Source organism: Pyxicephalus adspersus, chromosome 9, assembly GCF_032062135.1.
Source record: "Pyxicephalus adspersus chromosome 9, UCB_Pads_2.0, whole genome shotgun sequence".
NCBI lineage: Eukaryota > Metazoa > Chordata > Amphibia > Anura > Pyxicephalidae > Pyxicephalus > Pyxicephalus adspersus.
The window spans coordinates 30,022,477-30,043,053 of NC_092866.1; the positions used below are offsets into that span (position 1 = coordinate 30,022,477).

Sequence of the window (20,577 nt, forward strand, 5' to 3'; positions counted from 1 at the left end):
GGTCTCCGTGTATCCAAAATAAAATTGCTTACATCATGATAGTGATTAACAACCAAAAGGTCTACATGCGTTGTAGAACTTTAAGTTGCAGCTATTGGCTGTAAAAAGGGAATTATATCAGCCATGTCAGGATAGGACATCTAATGCAACAGTTGGAGACCTATTGTTTCGCCTTCTATGTTTTAAAAAACTAATTGGTATTGTGTTGTTATAACCTTTTTGCATGTTTATTTTCCATTTTATATTCAATACTATATAGTTTTCTACGCAATAGATTGCTTCTCCAGGACCCCCCGTTTGTTTGTTTGTTTGTTTTGACATGTCTATCTACAGTACATTCTTAGCATTTATATTTTGTCTTTTCTTTGCTCCAATGCCAGACACCTATGTTTTAATGCCTTAAGCAAGCATATTTGTATCTTTGTCAGCACATCAATATCACGTTTTTTAAAAAAGATTTTACTTTTTTTTTAGTGACGGTTGATGGTCGTCTCTTTGGGGATGTGAAGTTTTTCCAAGTGGCGTCTCAATGGCCAACTCATGTCAAGTATTTTCCTGTTGGTATTTTTAGCTCAGCTGTAAAACCATAGTGTAAATTGGCATACTCTTGCAGTGTTGACTTTTAAACATAAACCAGTTACCCCTATTAACTGTGAAACTGTATTATTAGTCAATAGTTGGTTGGGTATACCACTTTCATAATCCATTGTTCCAAGACAAAGGTGTTTCGCTTAATGACATAGTCTAAAGAATGATGTGTAGTAACAACTGCAAATCAGGCAATAGCTTTGTGACATAAATTGGTTTTTAGCCCCTTCTAGTTACTGCCTATAATTATTTTCAGAAGGAGAAAATGGCCTTTAAAACAACCCTACTGTATATCAATGTAATCATACCCCAATTACATATTATTAAAAAACTATTTTAATTAAATATTTCTATTAATTTTCATTAAACAAGTATTGTATTCATGATTGTCTTCTCCTTTTTCATTTTGGAATCTGCTGCTCTGGAAAACTGAGTCTGGGACATGATCTTCCAAAATGTATACCCAATGCTTAAAAACAGGGGCTTGTTTGTTTTTAAGCATTGTTTATACATTTTAGGATATCCTGCCTCAATTTTCTGATTCTGTGAAATTCATAAATAATAAGAAAGGATCAGACAATTATGTATACAATATTTGTTTTTTGGAAATAATTTGAAATATTTAATAAATTATGGATTTAATATCTAATTGGGGTGATTTAATTTTTTGATATACAGTAAGGTTCTTTTAAAGCTCATGTTCCTCCTTCTGAGAAAATGTATAATTTCGATGTGACATTTCAATTGATACACTATCCCTGATTAGTTATAATTCATATTGTACTGCATATCATTGTTGTTTGTATTGTTATTAATCAAAAAGAAAAGTCTCTGTATCTGTAATCTTCTGTACTGGTACTGTGCAGTCTGTTACACATCTACATTCACCTGCCATTTACCACATAACATCTTGTGCCAGAGTGATCTATAAACGTGTGTAATGTATGATTGTATTTAACATTGTAACATTTATTTGGGAAGCACAACTAAAGCTAATATAGTGCCAAGATGACTACAAAAAGCATAAGGTCAAAGTCTTGAAAATTAACCTTTGCAACTTTATAACGTCGGGGAACAAATGTGTGAGATATATACATATATATAAAACTTTTTTAAACATAGTGATGTACTTCATTTACAGGTATATTATCATATTTCAGATTTACAGTTTTGTGAAAAATGTTTGTTCTGTGCTGCCAAAATTATTTAGTACTATGCTTGAGCTAAACAAATTAGGCCTATAATGTGAGATATGTGCTTGTGTTGCATTAGAAGCACACTGGAGAACACAAGCTAGTATAAAGCCAATACAATTGTTAATTGACGGTCCAAACTGTTGTAGATTAATGCTTGTGTGTTGCTTATTGCTAGATCTATATTGTAAAAAAAAATGTGTTACATTCCTTAAGTAAAGGTATCAAAAAACATGTTACATCCATTTGGATTTGTAGAGAACATCTGTTACTTTCAGACTAAAAAATAAAACAAGCTAAGGCACTGTTACATGCAAATATCTAAAATGATCCATCGTATACATTTAATAAATTGTTACATGTACATTTATTTATACTTATTAAAACATAGTCTAGTAATATCACCAGGTAAAAAATTGTGTGAAGTCTTACTGAAATAGGTTGAGCAGACACTCCTATTTCTAGGCTTTCAAGCCATATATATCACTGTACACTCTATAGTAATGTATTTAAACAATGTCCTTTTGCATTTTACATGTAGCTTCTTTTAAATGTCCTAATGTCTGTTAAATATACTGCTTTCAAAGCACAATGTTCTTGAGCACCTAATGGGATTCAGACAGATTTGCCCTTTTTAGTCTTCCCATACTTTTTTTGTCCTTTGCCCTTCTGTCAAATTTTCTGGTGTTGCACAAATTTATATATTTTGCTTGCCAGCTTTGTATTGTTTTTAATATTATTTTCATTAAAGTTTGTGATTTATAAAGCTGTCTGTTTTAAATAATTTGTGAGCAAGTTTTTTGTTGAAGTTCTACAAACAATAAGGAAAACAGCAGGTTTTAGCAAAATAGATGTGGTACCATTTTTAGCTGGTATCCTAGGAGACTGGACATATTTTGTTCTGCTGAATACTTTTTACTCTACCTTTTCTTATTATACTTATCCTTTTAGGATTCTACAGTTTTTTCTTCTGTTGGACCAGACATGAGATGTGCCTTGGGTGTTTAGTTGGTAAGGAGTGCTATCTTGTCCAGTTCAGTGAATTTTGACTGGAGCAAGAGAAATGAGGCATGTAACGATGCTTATTGCAGAGGAGGCATTGCCAGTCCTGTTCTGCAATAATGACCTCCCGGATCTAAAAATTGTAAAAGTGAAACAGTGTTTAAAAAAGGGCCTATGGTTGTAAGCAGATGCCACATGAAGATAAACTAGACAATTCTACAATTTTAGCTAGTGTTAAGCAGGTCCTGTGGACGAATTTGCACTAAATGTGCCTATTTCAAGCCAAAACGTCAAATGTCATCAGGATTTTGCATTAAAAACAGAAGCGCTTGTATACCTTGGACAGTGGTCTACTGAGGAAAGAGGGTTGCAGCAATCATTCATTTCATGTGTAGAAACCTAAAGTGGCACACTCTCAGCACTAAACTATACGTAATGTGCTTGTTGTAATTGCAAATAATAAAACTGATAACACAGGCTTGCACAATTTAATGACTTGGAAATTGTCTTTAATATGTCAACTGTTTCTTTTGATTTTGGGTCACTGAATTCAAAAATAAAAAATTTTTCCCCATCACATATTGTTTTCCAACAAAACACAAGGAAGAAAACTAGAATAAAATGCTCAGATCATTAGTAAGAAGTTATCCAATCTTCATTTACATGACCTATTTCTTTCAAATTTTATGAATATCTGCTATAAATTATTTCCAAGGCAAACATCCAAAATAGAACCAGTAAAAATTAAAAAATAGAAAAAAACAATATTAAAAAATGAGTTTCTATACATTCACATGTTGCAGTTTTCTCTGTCCTTCAAAAGCTCTTTTGAGGTTTCTTCTTATGTTTTTTATCCAGTTTCTCACTGCAACACTTCAATCATGGTAACATTCTTTCACCCCTGGTATCTCCTTCCCATTTCTTTGATATCCTGATTTAACCGCTCACGTTGCTCTTTGCTCACCACATTTATTCCACTAAATTTATACCCCCGAATCATTAACGGAATGCAACCACAACTACAGTACAGTACAGTGTTATCACATTAATTATTTAAATCCATAAATTGACTACACATCAACTCATGTCTGCAAATTAATACATATATATATATATATATATATAAATATATATATAGTTATACCATATACAATTGATTTTTACCTCAACATTTTTCTTACTGTGCTTCTCATATTGTACTATACTATTGTGTAATTTCTCCTTTATATTTAGTTATAAACTGCGTCTACCATATACCATACCTATACCATTGGGGAAGCCGAAACGCGTCGGGTTACAAGACGTTTAATGACTAATTTATGTCATAACTACCTCCATAGCAATATATTTGATTAATTTTTATTTATGGTCTCAAAGTTTAGGTACATTTAGGTACAGGTAGGAATTTGGAGACCTCTTCCTTAAATGAAAGTCAAGCTGCTTTTTCTTCTATCACTCTTTCCAGTGTACTAGAAATGGACAACTGGTAACACATGGCATTATTTTTAATATAAAAAAATAAACCAGCAGTATACATACAAACGTGGGAACAATCATACAAAAATCAAAGATCGAACACTATGATATTGTTAATGGTATATGACCAAAATAAAGAAAAAAGACCAGAAAAAATAAATCATGGTGGCAACATAACATTTTCAGGTGACAGCAGGCTTCACCATATTGACCTATTTGTAGATCAAATCTGCAACACTATGCCAGGAAAGAAACCCGGGCATTCCCAAAGGATATACACCAATATACATGGAGCAGATTTACATCTCCAGCAATTTGACTCAATCGCAATTTGCCTGAGGAACAATCTTTACTAGTTTTGCTGGTGTTCTGTACTACCTAGTTAGCAACTTATAATTAGTTTTTTGATATTTGTTATAGACAGACGCTTTGTGACTAAAATGGAGCAGAAAGTCTCATGATTTAGTAAATGTAGTCCCAAGATCTGTTTCCCACTTATCTATAAAATGTAATTTGTCTGGTGTGTGTGCTGATAATAGTACCTGGTACGCATATGAAAGTGTGCCATTCAGAGGGCCCAATGAGAGACATTTTACTAAAAATTATTTGGATGAGGAAGGGATCTGAGAAAATATGTTAACTGTATCCAACCACCTAGTGCAGGCACATCCGATCTGGACTGTAGGTCCATACCCAGTGTCCAATTTCCCCCTTGAATAAAATGTTGCGCTCTGAAAACACCCTGTTGCAGCCAGGTACGGAAAACGTGATCTGACTTCCCGGAGGGAAAGTTTGGGTGTGTTAGAATGGAAGTTAAATATGGGTATGTCTGAACCTTTTGAAAGTGGAAATATTTTCGCAGCATGGTAAGTGTAGTTCCTAATAATGGGTGCTTCAATAATGAGAGGACCGCGGTGGGAGGGGCCCAGGCTCACGTTTCAATTCTGATGTCCAAAATAGTTTCTTCCAATTGTACCCATAGTTTTGTACGTTTATTTGTACACAATTCCAATAATCTACCTAGGTGTACTGATTGATGATATAGGATAGGATCTGGGAATGCTACACTACCCTTTGATTTTGGTCTCAGGGTCTTCAAGCTTATTCTTGGGGTATCAGCATGCCAGATAAACCTAACAAATTCCATGCGGAACCCAGATTGGATATACATGGGAATATGAATAGGCAATGCCTGTAACAAATACAAAAGTCGCAGTCACGTTCATTTTCAATATTTTTCATCTGCCGAACCACAAGCTAATTGCTAACTGCTTCAATTTCTGTAACTCTTTCCTGATGGTATTTAGTACTGGCAAAAAGTTAAGTTCCGCTATCTGGGAGATCTTTGTGGACATCTGTGTTTCTAAGTATTTATTACACGTTTTAGCCCATTTAAAGGGAAACATTTGCTAAAGATTTCTGCATAACTCTAGGTTTAGTTACATTCAATGCTTCAGATTTCTGCAAAATTATTTTGTAGTTGGATAACTCCGCAAAATGGTGCAATTCAGCTAGTTGATTAGGGAGAGATACTACTGGAGCAGTAATAAAAAATAGCAAGTCCTCAGCATATGCCACAATTTTATGCTCCATGGGACATGTGATTTTCGGGATAAAACACCAAAGCAAAAAAGCTTTGTAACAGGAAAATGGCCTAGTATCCATTTTTTTTCCCAGTATTCATTTTGTTCTCATTGTATGTGTTTTTCACACTGACCTTTACTTCAACTAATGTTCTTGGAGATAGTTGCACGGAGTTAGAAGGTTATTGTGACATGGGCCTACTAGATTGTAAGCTCTTCGGGGCAGGGTCCTCTCCTCCTGTATCACTGTCTGTATTCATCTGTCGTTTGCAACCCCCATTTAATGTACAGTGCTGCGTAATATGTTGGCGCTATATAAATTCTGTTTATTAATAATAATAATGGGCCATTTCCAAGATGAACATGAAGGCCCGGATGGTCGAGGGAGTTTCTGCATGCATCATTAAGGAGAGATCTCCTGGTCCAGGTTGCTTGTACCTGTACTGCATATATCTTTAATAAAATTGCAAGACTATTTACTCCGATCAACGTTGGTGACTATTTTCCCTGACAGTTTGGTGGCCCGTTAGGGGGAGGAGAAATCTTGGGACAAGCCATGCTTTGATGACCAGCAGGATCAAAGAATTCTTAAGTGCGCACATTAGCAGGTAATTTTTTACCACTTTTTGGGATTTCTTTCTTCCACCCGATTGTCATATTGGCTATGCCTGGAGACAGTACTCCTCTCAAAGAACCTTGATCGGAGGTAATCTAAAATGTTGCATGTATACGTAGTGTATGTCCCTTTAATTTCGTTTGTCTGGCATGTAAATGTATTGTATGTCAGTTTTTAAACTTACGTTGTCCTTGTTCCTGTCTTTACCCCATATCTGCTCAGAATGAAACTGGTTTTTGTGTTTTACATGGTTTAGAATGTGCCTTCTGTATTAGTAGTGTTGAGATATTCATGCTGGTATTGATTTGTTTGTTTTGTTGGATTTATATTGTGGAAAATTCTGATTATTGCTAGGAAAGGAATTGTTGGTCTGCATAACATGTTTTTCTAATCAGCATTTTTGTGAGTTCCCCTATGTGAAATTAGGAGTGTGAGTAGGAGGCTGTTAAATCTGCCTCATTCCTAATGGTGAGATGAGTAACTAGATCCAGAGGATGAGAGAGGCGTGGACCCCTAAGGGGGAGATGAATGCGGATTATGGAAAATGGGTTTCTGAGTATTTGCAGAAATGGTATAAATAGACTAAGCAATCTGATATAGAAATTCCATCAGAAGGCACATAATAATCTTCCTTTTAAGGTGTTTGTTGTTAGGACTAGGAATAGTAGTAAAAGAGGTAGTAAGACTAAAGCTAGGTACACACTTCCAATATTTATCGTTAGAAAACGAATGATTACGACCGATCAACGATTATGCACGATTAAATTTGAACGATCGTATTGTGCAAAACTCTGTACATGCTGTAACGTTGCGATCGTTCAAATATAATCCACCAATAGTGTACACACGCTAGATACAATCGTTTGCAGGGAGTGACATGTAAAGGAGAAAGTGTATTGCAGAAACATGCACGATCACTGAATGACCGTACACACGATAGATAGTGAACGATCATCCCCCAATCGGATCTGCTGTGACAGTCGTTTTTTTCCAACGACAATCCTCGTTCAGCGGGGTCATTGGTCACCTTTTTTGTGAACAATTTTCGTCCGATTGGTCATTCGTTTCCAGCGTTAATTATTGGAAGTGTGTACGCAGCTTTGGAGTAAGAAGCAGAAAAGACAGGGAGATGTAACCCTAAATGAGGAGCATGAAGATAGTGAGGTGTTTGGGGATACTAATGAGACTGAAGAGTATTTTGAAAACAATGCTGCACCTATATTAGCTGTCGAAGCTCTGGGGAAGTCACAAGGGGAAGCTAGCACTACCAAGATAGAAGTAGGTTCTCAGTATAATATTGGTGCTCGCCCAAAAACTACACAGAGGCACAGGTATTAGACTCCCCTAAGCTGCATTATGATGAGGTATGTCAAGCATTACACAACCCTTCTTACATTTCTAGCACCCCTTTTGCCTCAGCACCACAAATAAGATCAGGTGATCCATTGGGGGCCAGTGGGGGTAGTGATCTTCCCCAATAATATAAGGGAACAATACCAGGAGGACTCCTGGGACATGTGAATGGGGAGATTAAGGGAGATGAATTTCCAGATAGATCAACCCGACCATATAAGTCACCAGTCGGCAGCGTTCATAGGAGAAATAAAAACCGCCACAATTATGCCTGTGGGAGAAGGTCTAATACTCGGGCAGGGTGGCTAATCGACCATCTCAGAGCACACTCCCTGGTCTCCGGGAGAAATGAAAAATTTTCTGAATACCATCCCAAAACCCAGAAAGAATCCCTGAGCTTTTACAAAAGAATTACACACCATTGCTTACAGTTACCACCATAATGTATCGGATCTATTTCACATAATTGTTGGAGTGGCATGTCTCATAGATGCTAAAATGATACGGGAAACGTTGGGGATCCCAGATCCATACCCACAGGGCCGCGATACAGTAGCGAAGGCTGTAGAAATGACTAATGCATCATTGAATAAGATTGCTAATATGTTTCCCCTTCAATCATGGTGTAAAGAAGTAACAAACATTACACAAAAAGCTAAAGAGCCAGTGGAGGATTATTTTGACCGTTTTTGGCAGGCTGTAGAGGCTGCCGTGGGTGAACTTGAAGATACAGGAATGGGGAGCACTGTTAGGGACTTCCCTTGTCTCTGGGCTGAATAAAGAGATACATGACAAGTTAACCATGGGAACTCTGGATTGGAGAGAAAAGTCAATGCCAGCGTTAATGAGCTTGGCTAGCAAGGTTCAAAGGAACCTTGAAAAGATAGAAGTTAAAAGACCACAGAGAGTTATGATGGTTCAGGCAGTTGAAGGGAAAAGAAGACCATTTATTAAGGACAATTGAGATAGTAAAGAAAGTAAGGAAGATAGGTGTTACAATTGTGCTAGGATGGGGCATTTTGCTAGGAATTGCAGATGGGAGAGAAGGAATCCATACTCCAGGGGAGGGAAAGAGACCTGACGGGGAGGGCTTCCAGTGTTATGGTGATTTCAGAGTCCAGGGAGGGTGATGCCTTTGTTAGGCTGACATTGAGGGACATGCCTTTTCATGCACTCGAATGTCTGGTGGACATTGGAGCTGCCCGATCTGTTCTCAAATCATCAGATGCTTCTCCTTTAAAAAATACTAACGTCATACAAGGAATTGGCTTAAATGGACAGCAAGTCCCTTTGTATGAAACCGAAGAAACTGGTGTTTCGATCGGACCATTAACTACTTCAATGTCATTTGTAATGAGAGATTCAGTACCATGTGATCTATTGGGGAAAGATGCTCTGATAAATATTAAAAGCGAAAATTGACTATACGGAAAATGGACCTATTGTGTCTGTCCTTTGCTCATCAGAGAATTTTCACAGCTTAGAAAGTATCATTCCCCTTATGGCAGTAAAAACCCCTGATCCTGAATTGGTTTCATATAAACCCTTTCTATAACTCACTGACATACCTCCATGCCTTCTAAGCCCTCTCATAATGTATATTTTCTGATCTTTCAAGTCCTTTGAAAAACTCATATCTACCCCTACGACCCACACATTTATATTTGTCATACAATAATACCTATTTTATATTTCCTTTAGGTAACACATTATTATCCAAGACATAACTTTAGTTGAACTACAAAAATGCCATTATTTCTCCTTTTAGTTTTTGTTTTGTTTTACGTTGATATATACATGGAAAACCTTTTTTGAATACCATGCGCATAGTAAATAGACTTTAATTTCAACCATTGATGACTTTAATATACTGTATATTTTGCATAATTACATGCTATTCTTTTAACGATGTATCAACATGGTTTCCCCATTTATCATATATTATATATACGGTTTATTACCCCTATTTATCTACCATCTCTACTCTCATACAAGATATCTAGTACATACACAACTTCCTATCTATTTACTATCATTCACTCTAATCTCTCTAATCTTTTTATTTCAGTGGTGTGACCGCTCCACCCTTGGTTTACCTCCCTCCCCCTCTCTCCCCTTCTGACGGTCTACAAGGGACGGAAGGCATGCCCGGAGGAGCTGACCAGCCTACCCCTCCCCCTGGGCTGCAATAACAGTGGTGACTCATGGCCTATGGTGCCCAAAACCAGTACTGAGAGAAAACTCACTTCTCTCGCTCTGGTGAGATTAACGGCGGTGGTTTGTGTGGGCATGGGAAGAACAAGTGGACGAGCGTACACACCCCTTAATACAAATGATCAACGCCTCAGATACGCCCCAGGGCAAGTCTAAATCACTTACGAACACCCCCTGTATTAACTGAGCAAAATTTTGACAGTACACACATATTCCCTACACATGTGCTACCAGCATAAGCATCATTATGTAGCTAAGGGTGAAAGTGGTTTCACACTTCCGCCCTCCAATGCAGCTGTGCAACTGGTATGTGCAGCCGCACCGATAGCCAATTAACCCATTGATATTTCTATATAATAAATTGGCATCTGCAGAACCAGTCCCCCCGGTGGCTGGCTGCGGATGTGCTCATCTTACACTGGGCCTGATTTATGAAAGCTCTCACTTTCATCAGTGAAGCTGGGTGATCCAGAAAACCTGGAATGAATTTCCTCAATGGCATTTGCTATTTGTTATCAAATATTTTTTTCCTGGACCAGATCCATTCCAGGTTTGCTGAATCACCCACTTGACTGATGAAACTGTATTCTCTCCAGCTTTGGAGAGCTTTAAAAAATCATGCCCGCTTTATCACTAATGTAAATGGGTATCTGCTCAGTCATTTTTTACATACTAAACTCTGACAATCTTGCTATATATTTTAATACATACTTCTTTGCTTTTTAGACTTGTTTTATTAATTGCTTATCGTATCAAGCACACCTTTTAACACTGATGCCCTAATAACCAATGAGTAAGTATATAATCTACTTTTACATCTCGGTATATATCAAATTTATTTAATACCCAGCATTATACATTGCCATATCTTATAACTAATCTTTCCTATAGAGACGACCTTGCTGGGATGTTTTGTCCCATACTTCCAAAGCACATAGTCCTTTGATATATACGCAGGAATAAGTAAGTAACGTTTTTTTTTTTTAATATTGGGAACTATACAATTCCTGTCAATTACATCTTATAATACCTAATCCAATTTCCTTACTTCTAGTCTAGTTCTAGTTATTTAAGCACTATTCACCACATGGGACTTTTCATCAAGCTTTGTATCTAGGCAACAAACTTATTTCTATCTCATCCCCCAACATTGGCTGAGAGGTAACTAGCTCTTCTTTTTTTGCCACTACCCTAAGTTCATAAGCTACCTATAATGTTTCCACTAGTTAATATGTATTGCTCACATACTTCTTGTAATTCAAGAACTACAGATAACTCCAACAACCTCAACAAGGTGATACAGTCATTTGATAGTAGGATCCCCACAATTTCCTATTGACCTCTAGTGTTTCCCATATATAAGTGTCCCTATACTCATTAGCCTGACTCTTTTGAGACCAACCTCAATGGAAAATAACTTTAATATAAAGTATTTCAACATCTATTATCTCCTTCACAGACTTTTTTTTCAATATCCTCATCTCCAATTTGAAATCCCTGTGCTTCTCTCAGCGCCATCTCTACTTTGTTTTCCTCACTTTGTTACAATTTTATAGTCACATTTCGGACTCCATTCCTAGTAAGTCCATCTAACACCCTTTTTTTGTATTGTATATTAATCTTTTAACTTGTGTGTGTAAATATATATATACTTATAACTAGGGAAATTCTATACCAAAAAATGTTCTTGGACACAATAATTTGTGGAATTGACCTTGCTATGTCAATGTTACAGTTTATTACCCTTTGCAATACAAAAGAGATTTGACTGATAACTCTGTGTTCATTGACAACAAAAAGAGGTTCATTGTACTATTGCCTAATCCACGCTTTTCAATTGACATGCAATACACTTGATGTTTTATTGTATTTTCTTAACCCTAACTCACTATTATCCAGTAAATTATGTTCTATATGTATTTTTTCTTAGCTCATACCTATCCAAGTTTCTAGATGCCCTGAGGAAGCCATCTTTTTGGCAAAACGCGTCGGGGTTAATCTGAGACATTGGAATTTCTTGAGTACAACTCACTTATTATTTTGCATTGTTTTTCATTGATCTATATCTATATATCCCACATGTTTAATTTACTTTCAATGCTTGTATAGTACATATGTAGTGTAATATGTAATTAAAAAGCAACCGATCTTTAACTTAATATTACTTTCATTAATGTCATTCCTCAATATACCTTAAAGAGCAAATACCTGAACATGTCAGCTCCCAAAAAAGGGCTAATAGCACTATTACTGGATGTATTAGCAAATTCAGAAGCCCTGTTAAAGTGGGTGACCACCCCTAAAACACATCATACCAGTGGTGAGTGAGCATCTGTTGAATTTCTGACTCTACTCTGACTGACTATTTTCTTAGTAGCAATAGTTGTATATATCTCATGAGCTTTACTTTTGTTAAGCAATTCTATTTGTTTTGCAATAGCTTTACTATCAAGCAATATGTTTTTCAGATCCTCAAGCGGTAGCTGTACTCTACTGATTTTAAGTAGAGTTACATTAAAATCTTTCATCAGAACATGACTTCTATTATTCCATGTAAAATGAGTTAAATTGTCAATGCAACCTGCAAATGGAATTGTTACATCACAATTGTTACAAAATCTTCTACAAATTTCTCATTTGTTACTGCACAAATACGTTGTGGGGCTGTTTATACGAACATCCTAAAGGTTAATGGCATAATAACCCATTTACATACATTGATAGAATGCAGCTGCAAACATGGTTCATATACAGACGATTGCAATTTACACACTTTATACCATTATATGTAATAACCTGAATGTAATATTTATTTCAATTTCTTTTTTTCATACAAAGGATTTATTGTTACTCTTTCACATTGTTTTTACCATAAAACATTTGAAAATTAATCGGGTAAGCGGTTAAGGTAAAAATTTACACTATTAGCTTTTCCTGGAGTGTTCAGTGTTAGGAAAATCCCGCCAGATGCTCCAACAATAGTCAGCCATTTTATGTACATCCCATCTACCCTGATAACGTCCTTTCATGACCTTCAAATCTTGGTGGAATCGTTCACATTGCTCATCACTGACTGAACCAAAGTTTTCCATGAAGTTGGAAAGATGGCTATGCAGAAAATGCACCGTGATGCTCATATTGCAACCAAGCATTTTGTAGCTCTCCAAGAGTTTCTGGAATATTTCTGTGTAATTATTTGCTCGTGTGTTTCCAAGAAAGTACTTGACAGTGGTTTTGAATGATAACCAAGCATTTTTTTCAACTTCTGACATTGTCCTGATGAAATGTTCATCTTTGATAAGCTGCCGAATTTGTGGACCATCAAACACACCAGCCTTTATTTTTTCAAATGGCAGGCTAAGAAATGCCAAAATTAGGTACTTGAAACAGTCTCCTTCAGTTGGCAAAGCTTTAACGAACAACTTCGTCAAACCCAGTTTCATGTGCAGAGGCAGGAATATATTCTTTCTATCAACAAGTGGTTCATGTAGAATGTTTGGATCACCTGGTTTTAAGGCAGATCTTGGAGGCAAATTCGTTTCCACTCAATGCCTCTCATGAGCTCTGCTGTCCCACATGCACAGATAACAGGGATACTTGGTGTATCCGCGTTGCTGACCAAGAAGGAAGCATACCATTTTAAGGTCAACACAGATGACCCAATTGTGTTGGTGATATTGCAACAACTCAATGACTCTCTTTATGTCTGCATATTCTTCACAAAGAAACTGAATGGTCAATTGGGACTGACCCACATATATTGTCATTGTGAAAGAGTACACGCTTTAAGCTCCGCTTTGAGCTATCGATGAATAGTTGCCATTGAGTTGAGTTATAGATTGGAATTCCCAATTCCTCCAATAAACCAGGTATGTTATGGCATTTCACTAAGCCACTGTCAGCTCTAAAGTACTGCGGAAATGCAAATTCTCTTGTTTGAAAATACGATACCTTTGTTCCATTTACAAGTAAGTTTTTCCCACGCAGTCTTGATGCAACGAGTTCTGAAGCCTTCTTCAATAGTCCTAAATCATGTGCCAAATCACTTAACTTATGCTGATCAAATCCCTTACGAACAGAGTCCTCTTCAATTTCAAACTCTTCATCATTGTTGTCACCTAGTTCATCACTACAATCATGTTCTTCAAGAGAGGCTAGTGTAACGAAAACCGGCATTGGGATTTCATCTGAATGAGCCACTGAGTGTATAGCCCGTGATAGACTAGGATACTCTGTTACATTTATTTTTCTTGTTATGTGCTGAAGTTTTCACTGCATATGGCATCTTATCACGTGTTCCCTTTGTCCGCATCCCTAACCCTTGACACACAGTTTGCACACCTTATGAGGGGCCCAAGACTTATCTTGATCACCAAGTTTAACTTTAAAATATGCCAAATAGGCTTGCTCTACAAATGTGTTGATGTTCGCCCTTTGACTGGGAATGGTGAAACTGCCACAAATATAACAAAATGAATCGGGGTTGTTTCGGCACTTACAACGAGAAACAGCAGAGCCATGGCCTGAAAGAAAGGAAATACGTGTGTAAGTAGAAAAATACATTTTGCTTATTTACTACGCAGAGCAGCGTACAACCTCTGACCACACTGTCTTGCGTGTAAATGAATAGCCTATACAAATCCACGCTACAGTAATCATAGACAGGGGGGGGGGGGGGTCTACTTTGATCATACGCTTTTTCCTTTTATACTCCCTAGTATAATCCTCATACTCATATTCCACATCGGGCTCTTCAGTACTATCAGGCTCATGAGTCTTGACCTTTTTTTTGTTAGCATGAGTGACCAGTGGCCTCCCTCCCCCCATAGTAAGGGTGTCTTTTGTGGGATTATGGGGCACAATTTTAACATTACCCAAAAAACTATGCACTCTTTTCTTCACATTGCTATTTATTTATAATATAAGGCGAAGGAGTGGTATGGCTTTTTGTTCCCTTTACCTTTATGGGGCTTTTTATCTCTTCTTTCTTAAAAGCCTTTACTGTGGGTTTCTTACCCTGACAATCAGGATTATCTGGAGGGAAATTAATTTACAAATTAACTTTAAAATGCTTTACCTGGGTCTCCACTTCTTGACAAGTGGACAGTACCCTTACTAATTGGTACTTTGTAATTTTTGGTTAGGTTTCCTTAGTAAAAGCAAGAACAAACCATGCATGAGCAGGTCCTTCATGCTTTTCAACCGGAAAATCCTTCCAAAACAAACTCCAACAAATCAGTACATCCAAACCCTCCATTGCTGTTATGGAGGTGTTCAGAACTTGATATTTTTTACTGGGATCAGCGTCTGTCAAGTTGACCTGTCGTTCAGTATTATTTTGAGTCCTGAAGCCAGGTCCTTTTAAATTATTGATGCCGGACGTTCTAAGCGTTTCGGGTCCCCCTATCAGCACCTGATATAGGACCATCTTCAGCTATTCCTCGTGGGGTACATGAACACAGGTGTATGACCAATTGGTTTGTATTTTAATCGTGGCCAAATCCTGGTACACAACATGAATCTGGTTGCTTCCAATTAAATCCTCAAAAATCTTCACTTTCATTCAATTAAGCTGCACATAGCGTGTTCGAGTTCCAGGTTTTGGAAATTCCGCTCCACCATCCATATTTGTCACTCAGGGGTCCCAGGTCCCTTTCGGGAGCATCTCCTTGGACCACAGGGGGACCAATCAGTACAGTCAAGGCACAGACAACAGTCATCACCTAATAAACAAAAAAGTCTTATTCTCTCAAATAACACTTTTGCTGGGGCCCATACTCCCAGCGTTCTTGACCTGGTCTCATTATTAGCACTGTATTGTCTTTTCCTATAGCTATTACCTCGGGTTCATCTGGGGGCCCTGTGGGGTTTCTCACCCAGACTTTTGCTCCTGCATTTGTATTTGTAGACCAGAATCCCTCCCCTCTTACAGTTGACACTGGAGGTGGTGCTCCTTCCTCCATCTTGGCCATAAACAGAATGAGCAACAATTTTGCGATTCGGTCCTTTGCCTGAATGAGGATGTTTTGGTCCCCATGAGTGATTAGTAACACCTTTATTTCTCCTTGGTAATTTGAATCGATCACTCCACCTAGTACGGCCACCCCTTTTAATGCCATGGTAGATCGCGGAGCGATCGGCCCATAGAGGGTGGGATTTAACAACCCAAACCAGTCCTGTATACCTGTACTTTACCTATTCCTAGTTTCATAGTATCCACGGTGTGTAGATCCAAGCCGGGGGCTTCCAGAGAGGCTCAATAAGGCATCTGTGCTTCTGGATGTATTTTACTGCAGCACATTAGCTTACCTGTATCCTGGGTGTACCTGTACCAGGGTGTCAAGATCCTCATTAAAGATGTCTCTGTTTCTGCTGTTGGTCTGTTGTTAAGCACTTGAAGAGCTTTCTGTAAATTGTCCCTCCATTGTCCATGCTCACCTTCACCTAATTGCCTCCGTTTGTCTTTTAATAATCCATTCATTCTCTCTATTAGCCCAGCAGCTAGTGGGTAATAGTAAATATAAAAAATCCATTCAATATTGTTCTCTTATGAAAGGCCTTGTACCTGTCCACCTTTAAAGTGACTTCCGTTATCCATTTGGATTTGGATAGGCACGCCATAAGTATTGTATAATTACTTGCAATGTCTTGATCGTATTCCTCTGCGTGGCTCTCTTGCACAGGTGACCAACCATGTACTCAGAAAATGGGGCTACAGCCGTACACACATATCTGCAACATCTGCTCTCATTGGCAGTGGGCAACATGGCACATTGGCAGTGGGCCAATATAGTCCATTTGCCAAATCTGGCCCGGCAACTTACCTCTGGCAATCTGTCCCATCGCTGTTCCCGGGACTGTCCTTTTCTGGACATGTTGACATATCAGACATTCTAAAATCACTGTTTTTATTAGAACAAAAGTGAGTGGTATTCCTCTATCCGATGCCCACCTGTATATTGCCTTTTCCCCAAAATGCCCGCTTTTTTTGGTGGGCCCAATGAGCAGTGGCTCGTAGCAATTTTTCTGTTCCTTCTTCCAAGGTTGCCTCAGAAACATGGGCAGCATGATCTGCTTGAGCATTATACAGACATTCTAATGAGTCAAGTGGTACATGTGCATCAACATGGCATACAGTCATCTTAGTATTTCCTGCCATGCCTAGAATATCGTCCCAGAGTTCTTTTCCCAAGACTTCCTTACCATTTATGTTCCACCCATGTTTATTCCACGTCATCATCCATGTGGTCAGCCCATTAGCTACTGACCAACAGTCAGTATAAATTTGACACTCCCCTCCTTGCTGTTGTTTAAGAACCTGATACACTGCATACAATTCAGCATATTTACTACTTTTACCTTTTTCCACTGTGTCCAGGACCCTTTTCCTATTTACATACTTAGCAGAGCCATCTGTGAACCATACATGTCCTTTTGATTCCTTGGGCAACTCTGAGTAGGGAACTCCCCATTTCACTGGGGATTCCTCTACAGGAGGGGGTGCGTTTGCGTTCTCTTCCCCCTCTACTGGCACAGTGGCCATTTTTTCATGTAAGGCAGCCAGCCCTGGCTGCCCCTGTATAGCCCTGGAACTTATGTACCATTTCCACCTAATTACGGTGGACCTCTAGTACATGACCTATTTTATGGGTTTTAGGGTCACTCATGACCCATTGTATGATAGGAATCTGTGGTCTGAGAGTAACCGCATGATTTAATGTTAGCTGTTCTGTATCTATCAGAGCTAAGTAACATGCTAATAGTTGCTAATAGTCTTTAAGGGGGTGTAGCTCCCCCCTGCACTGGGAAACTTCCTGTTCCAGAAACCCTTTTACATTGCTGTTTTTGCTATAAACTCCAGTTGGCATATTGGTCATTGACCGATACATGCAACTCAACCTCTTCATCCTGGATTGGCCATAAATCTACGGCCTGCTGGATAGCTTCCTTTGCTAGCTCAAAGGCCTTTTACTGAGTCCTCCCCCACTCAAAATTATACTTTTTCCTGGTTTCCTTGTACAATGGGGCTAAAATTTAGGCCAAATGGTGGATATGATGTCTCCAGAATCCAAACAACCCAATATAACTCTGTGTCTCTACTTTGTTCTTGGGCACCTTAAAGTCCATGATCTTCTGTTTTGCTTTGGGGAAAATTTCCCTCTGACCCTTTTTCCAGTAAATGCAGAGGAATTTAACTCCTTGTGCCAGCCCCTGGATCTGGTCTGGGTTAATTCCCACCCTTTCCCTTTCATGTGGTCCAACAGTGTGAGTAGATACTTTTCTACTTCTTCTTTGCTATTACCTAGTATCATTATGTCATCAATGTAGTGTGAAATATGCATGTGTTTTGGTATCTGGAATTCATCCAAATGTTCTGCCACAATCCTGTGACAGATAGTGGGGCTATGTAACCACCCCATTGGCAGCCGTGTAAATGTGTACTGCCTTCCCTGCCATGTAAAAGCAAACTGATCCTGTGCTTTTTTCCTCTATTGGTATAGTGAAAAAGGCATTAGCCAAATCAACCACAGCATACCAGGTTCCTGGTTGTCTCTGTACATTCTCTATCAGTGTGATGGTGTCTGGGACTGCCGCAGGTAAAGGGGGTGTCTTTGTTAAGTTCCTTATAGTCTGCCTTCGGGTTTCCGCACTGGCCAGATGCGATTATTCCATATGGTAGTGGTTGGTCTCATTGCCCCCACCTCTACCATATCCCTAATTGTTTCCTCTATCTCTTTTTGACCTCCTGGTATCCGATACTGTTTATAAATACAGTGTGTTTCCCCATCGGCAGCCAACCTATTTTAAGCGCCACCCGTGTCTGTACTGCCTGGGTAGGTTTACCGCCCAATCTGCTTAAGGTTACCCTTTGTCCCTTAAAGAAATGCGGGTTTCCATAAATCAAGGTGGCCTCTGCCCCGGTATAAATTAAAGCTTGTACTTTGTTTGTTACCATTTTTCCAATGAATCGCTAATTTAGTAAAGAGTCTCTGATCTCTACTTATTTGTACCGGGGCTTGACCTCCCGCCTATTCAGAATTCTCCTCCTCATCAGCCAACTCAAACTACTTTTGAGGAGGAGGTTCCTGGGTTTGGGGCCTTCCTTCCTGTTCACCATTTTCATTGTATTCCTGGCTATTGCCTTTGTTATATATTCCCAGGGGTACAGTTCGCTCCCCCATAACTTAGGGGGGTTGGGTTGGCAGAGCCCCTTATTGAGCGGGTCTGGCAGCCACTACCTTTTTCTGTAAATACATCTTCCAGAGGACTGATGTCTCAACACTAGTGTTGTTGTTCGAATTCGGGTCGTCCTAATGTTCAACCCGAATATGACCATTCAAATTTATTCGAAACCCCGAATTTGACCCCCCCACAATGCCTAGGGACCTCCCCCATGATGCCTAGGGCCCTCCAATAACAGCAGGGGTTGCTCCCCTCCATGTTTGTTGTGGCAGGCAGCCGATTGTCTGTCTGTTACTTCATGCCACACAGGCAGCCATTGACCTATATAAGGCCAGGGCGTGCCTGCATTTACCACTCCTGACAGAGATTTGCTAGCATCACAACCTTTCTGTGCAGCTTGGCTTGCTTTGTCAAAGTGAAAAAAAGTGCTTTACTTTGTTAGACTGTGTCACACTCACACTATTAGTCAGATAGATTGTTGGATTGTACTGTATTGGTGCAGTCCTGAAATCTACTGTACTCAGATAGGTTCAGTGTTTCACTGTTAGCTAAATAGATAGATAGATACATTGATAAATAGATAGATAGATAAATAGTCAGTCAATGTGTTACATACAGGCAGCCAGAGGCAGGGTCCCCTCGCTGACTACGTGCATAGTATCACACTTGTACTGAGAGACAGACACACAGACGCAGTGTATACTACAGTATATAGTTTGTATACTGTGCTGCATATTACAAGCGTCACCTCTGAAGGAAAGTGCTGCATAAAACACACACACAGCACACTTACATTTTTTGTGTCAACCCCCCTCCCCCCAATAAAAAAATCCACTTACTGTACAAATTTAAATATACATATAGCATATTAGCTACAAAGTATTTTGCAGGGTGTCAAGCCACACAAAAAAAATTCTACAATGTCTGGCCAAAGAGGAAAGGGCAGCTTTCGCAGGGGTGGCAAGCAAAGCAGTATGAGTTTGTTTTTAGCTGCAGACCCAAGAACAAGAAGCGCTGCTGTTGTTGGTGGGCGTCCCTTATTGCCACACCATGAACAAGAGGTAGTGGAGTACATGACCCAGCCTGGGTCAAGTGATTGTACAGGTGTCCCAAACAGTCCATGATACACCTGTTCCTCCTAGTTCTTCATCAGCGGCTGGAAAGTCACGTGTACAGCAGTATGTAGAGGAGTCCCACCGAGGGGTTGGAGAGGCGGAGCTACAAACATTCCTTCAAGATGCTCAGTTGTTTCAGTCATCTGACGAAGAGAGTTAGTTCACAGGCTTTCCCTCCACTTACCCTGTTTCCCCGATGATAAGACACTGTCTTATTTTTTTTTGAAGGCCAAAATATGCTCTAGGGCTTATTT

General features: G+C 38.9%; 1 protein-coding gene across 3 annotated transcripts in view; it reads left to right on the forward strand.

Annotated features, from left to right (window-relative positions):
- The window catches only part of PACS1 (phosphofurin acidic cluster sorting protein 1), a 142,780-nt gene extending 140,233 nt beyond the window's left edge, over nucleotides 1-2,547 (forward strand). For all 3 annotated transcript variants that reach the window (XM_072423063.1, XM_072423064.1, XM_072423065.1), the window contains one exon: nucleotides 475-2,547. In XM_072423063.1, coding sequence (XP_072279164.1) covers nucleotides 475-590 — 116 coding nt within the window. In that variant the 3' untranslated portion in view covers nucleotides 591-2,547. The remainder of the gene's footprint in view (nucleotides 1-474) is intronic.
- The last annotated feature ends 18,030 nt before the right edge of the window (nucleotides 2,548-20,577 follow it).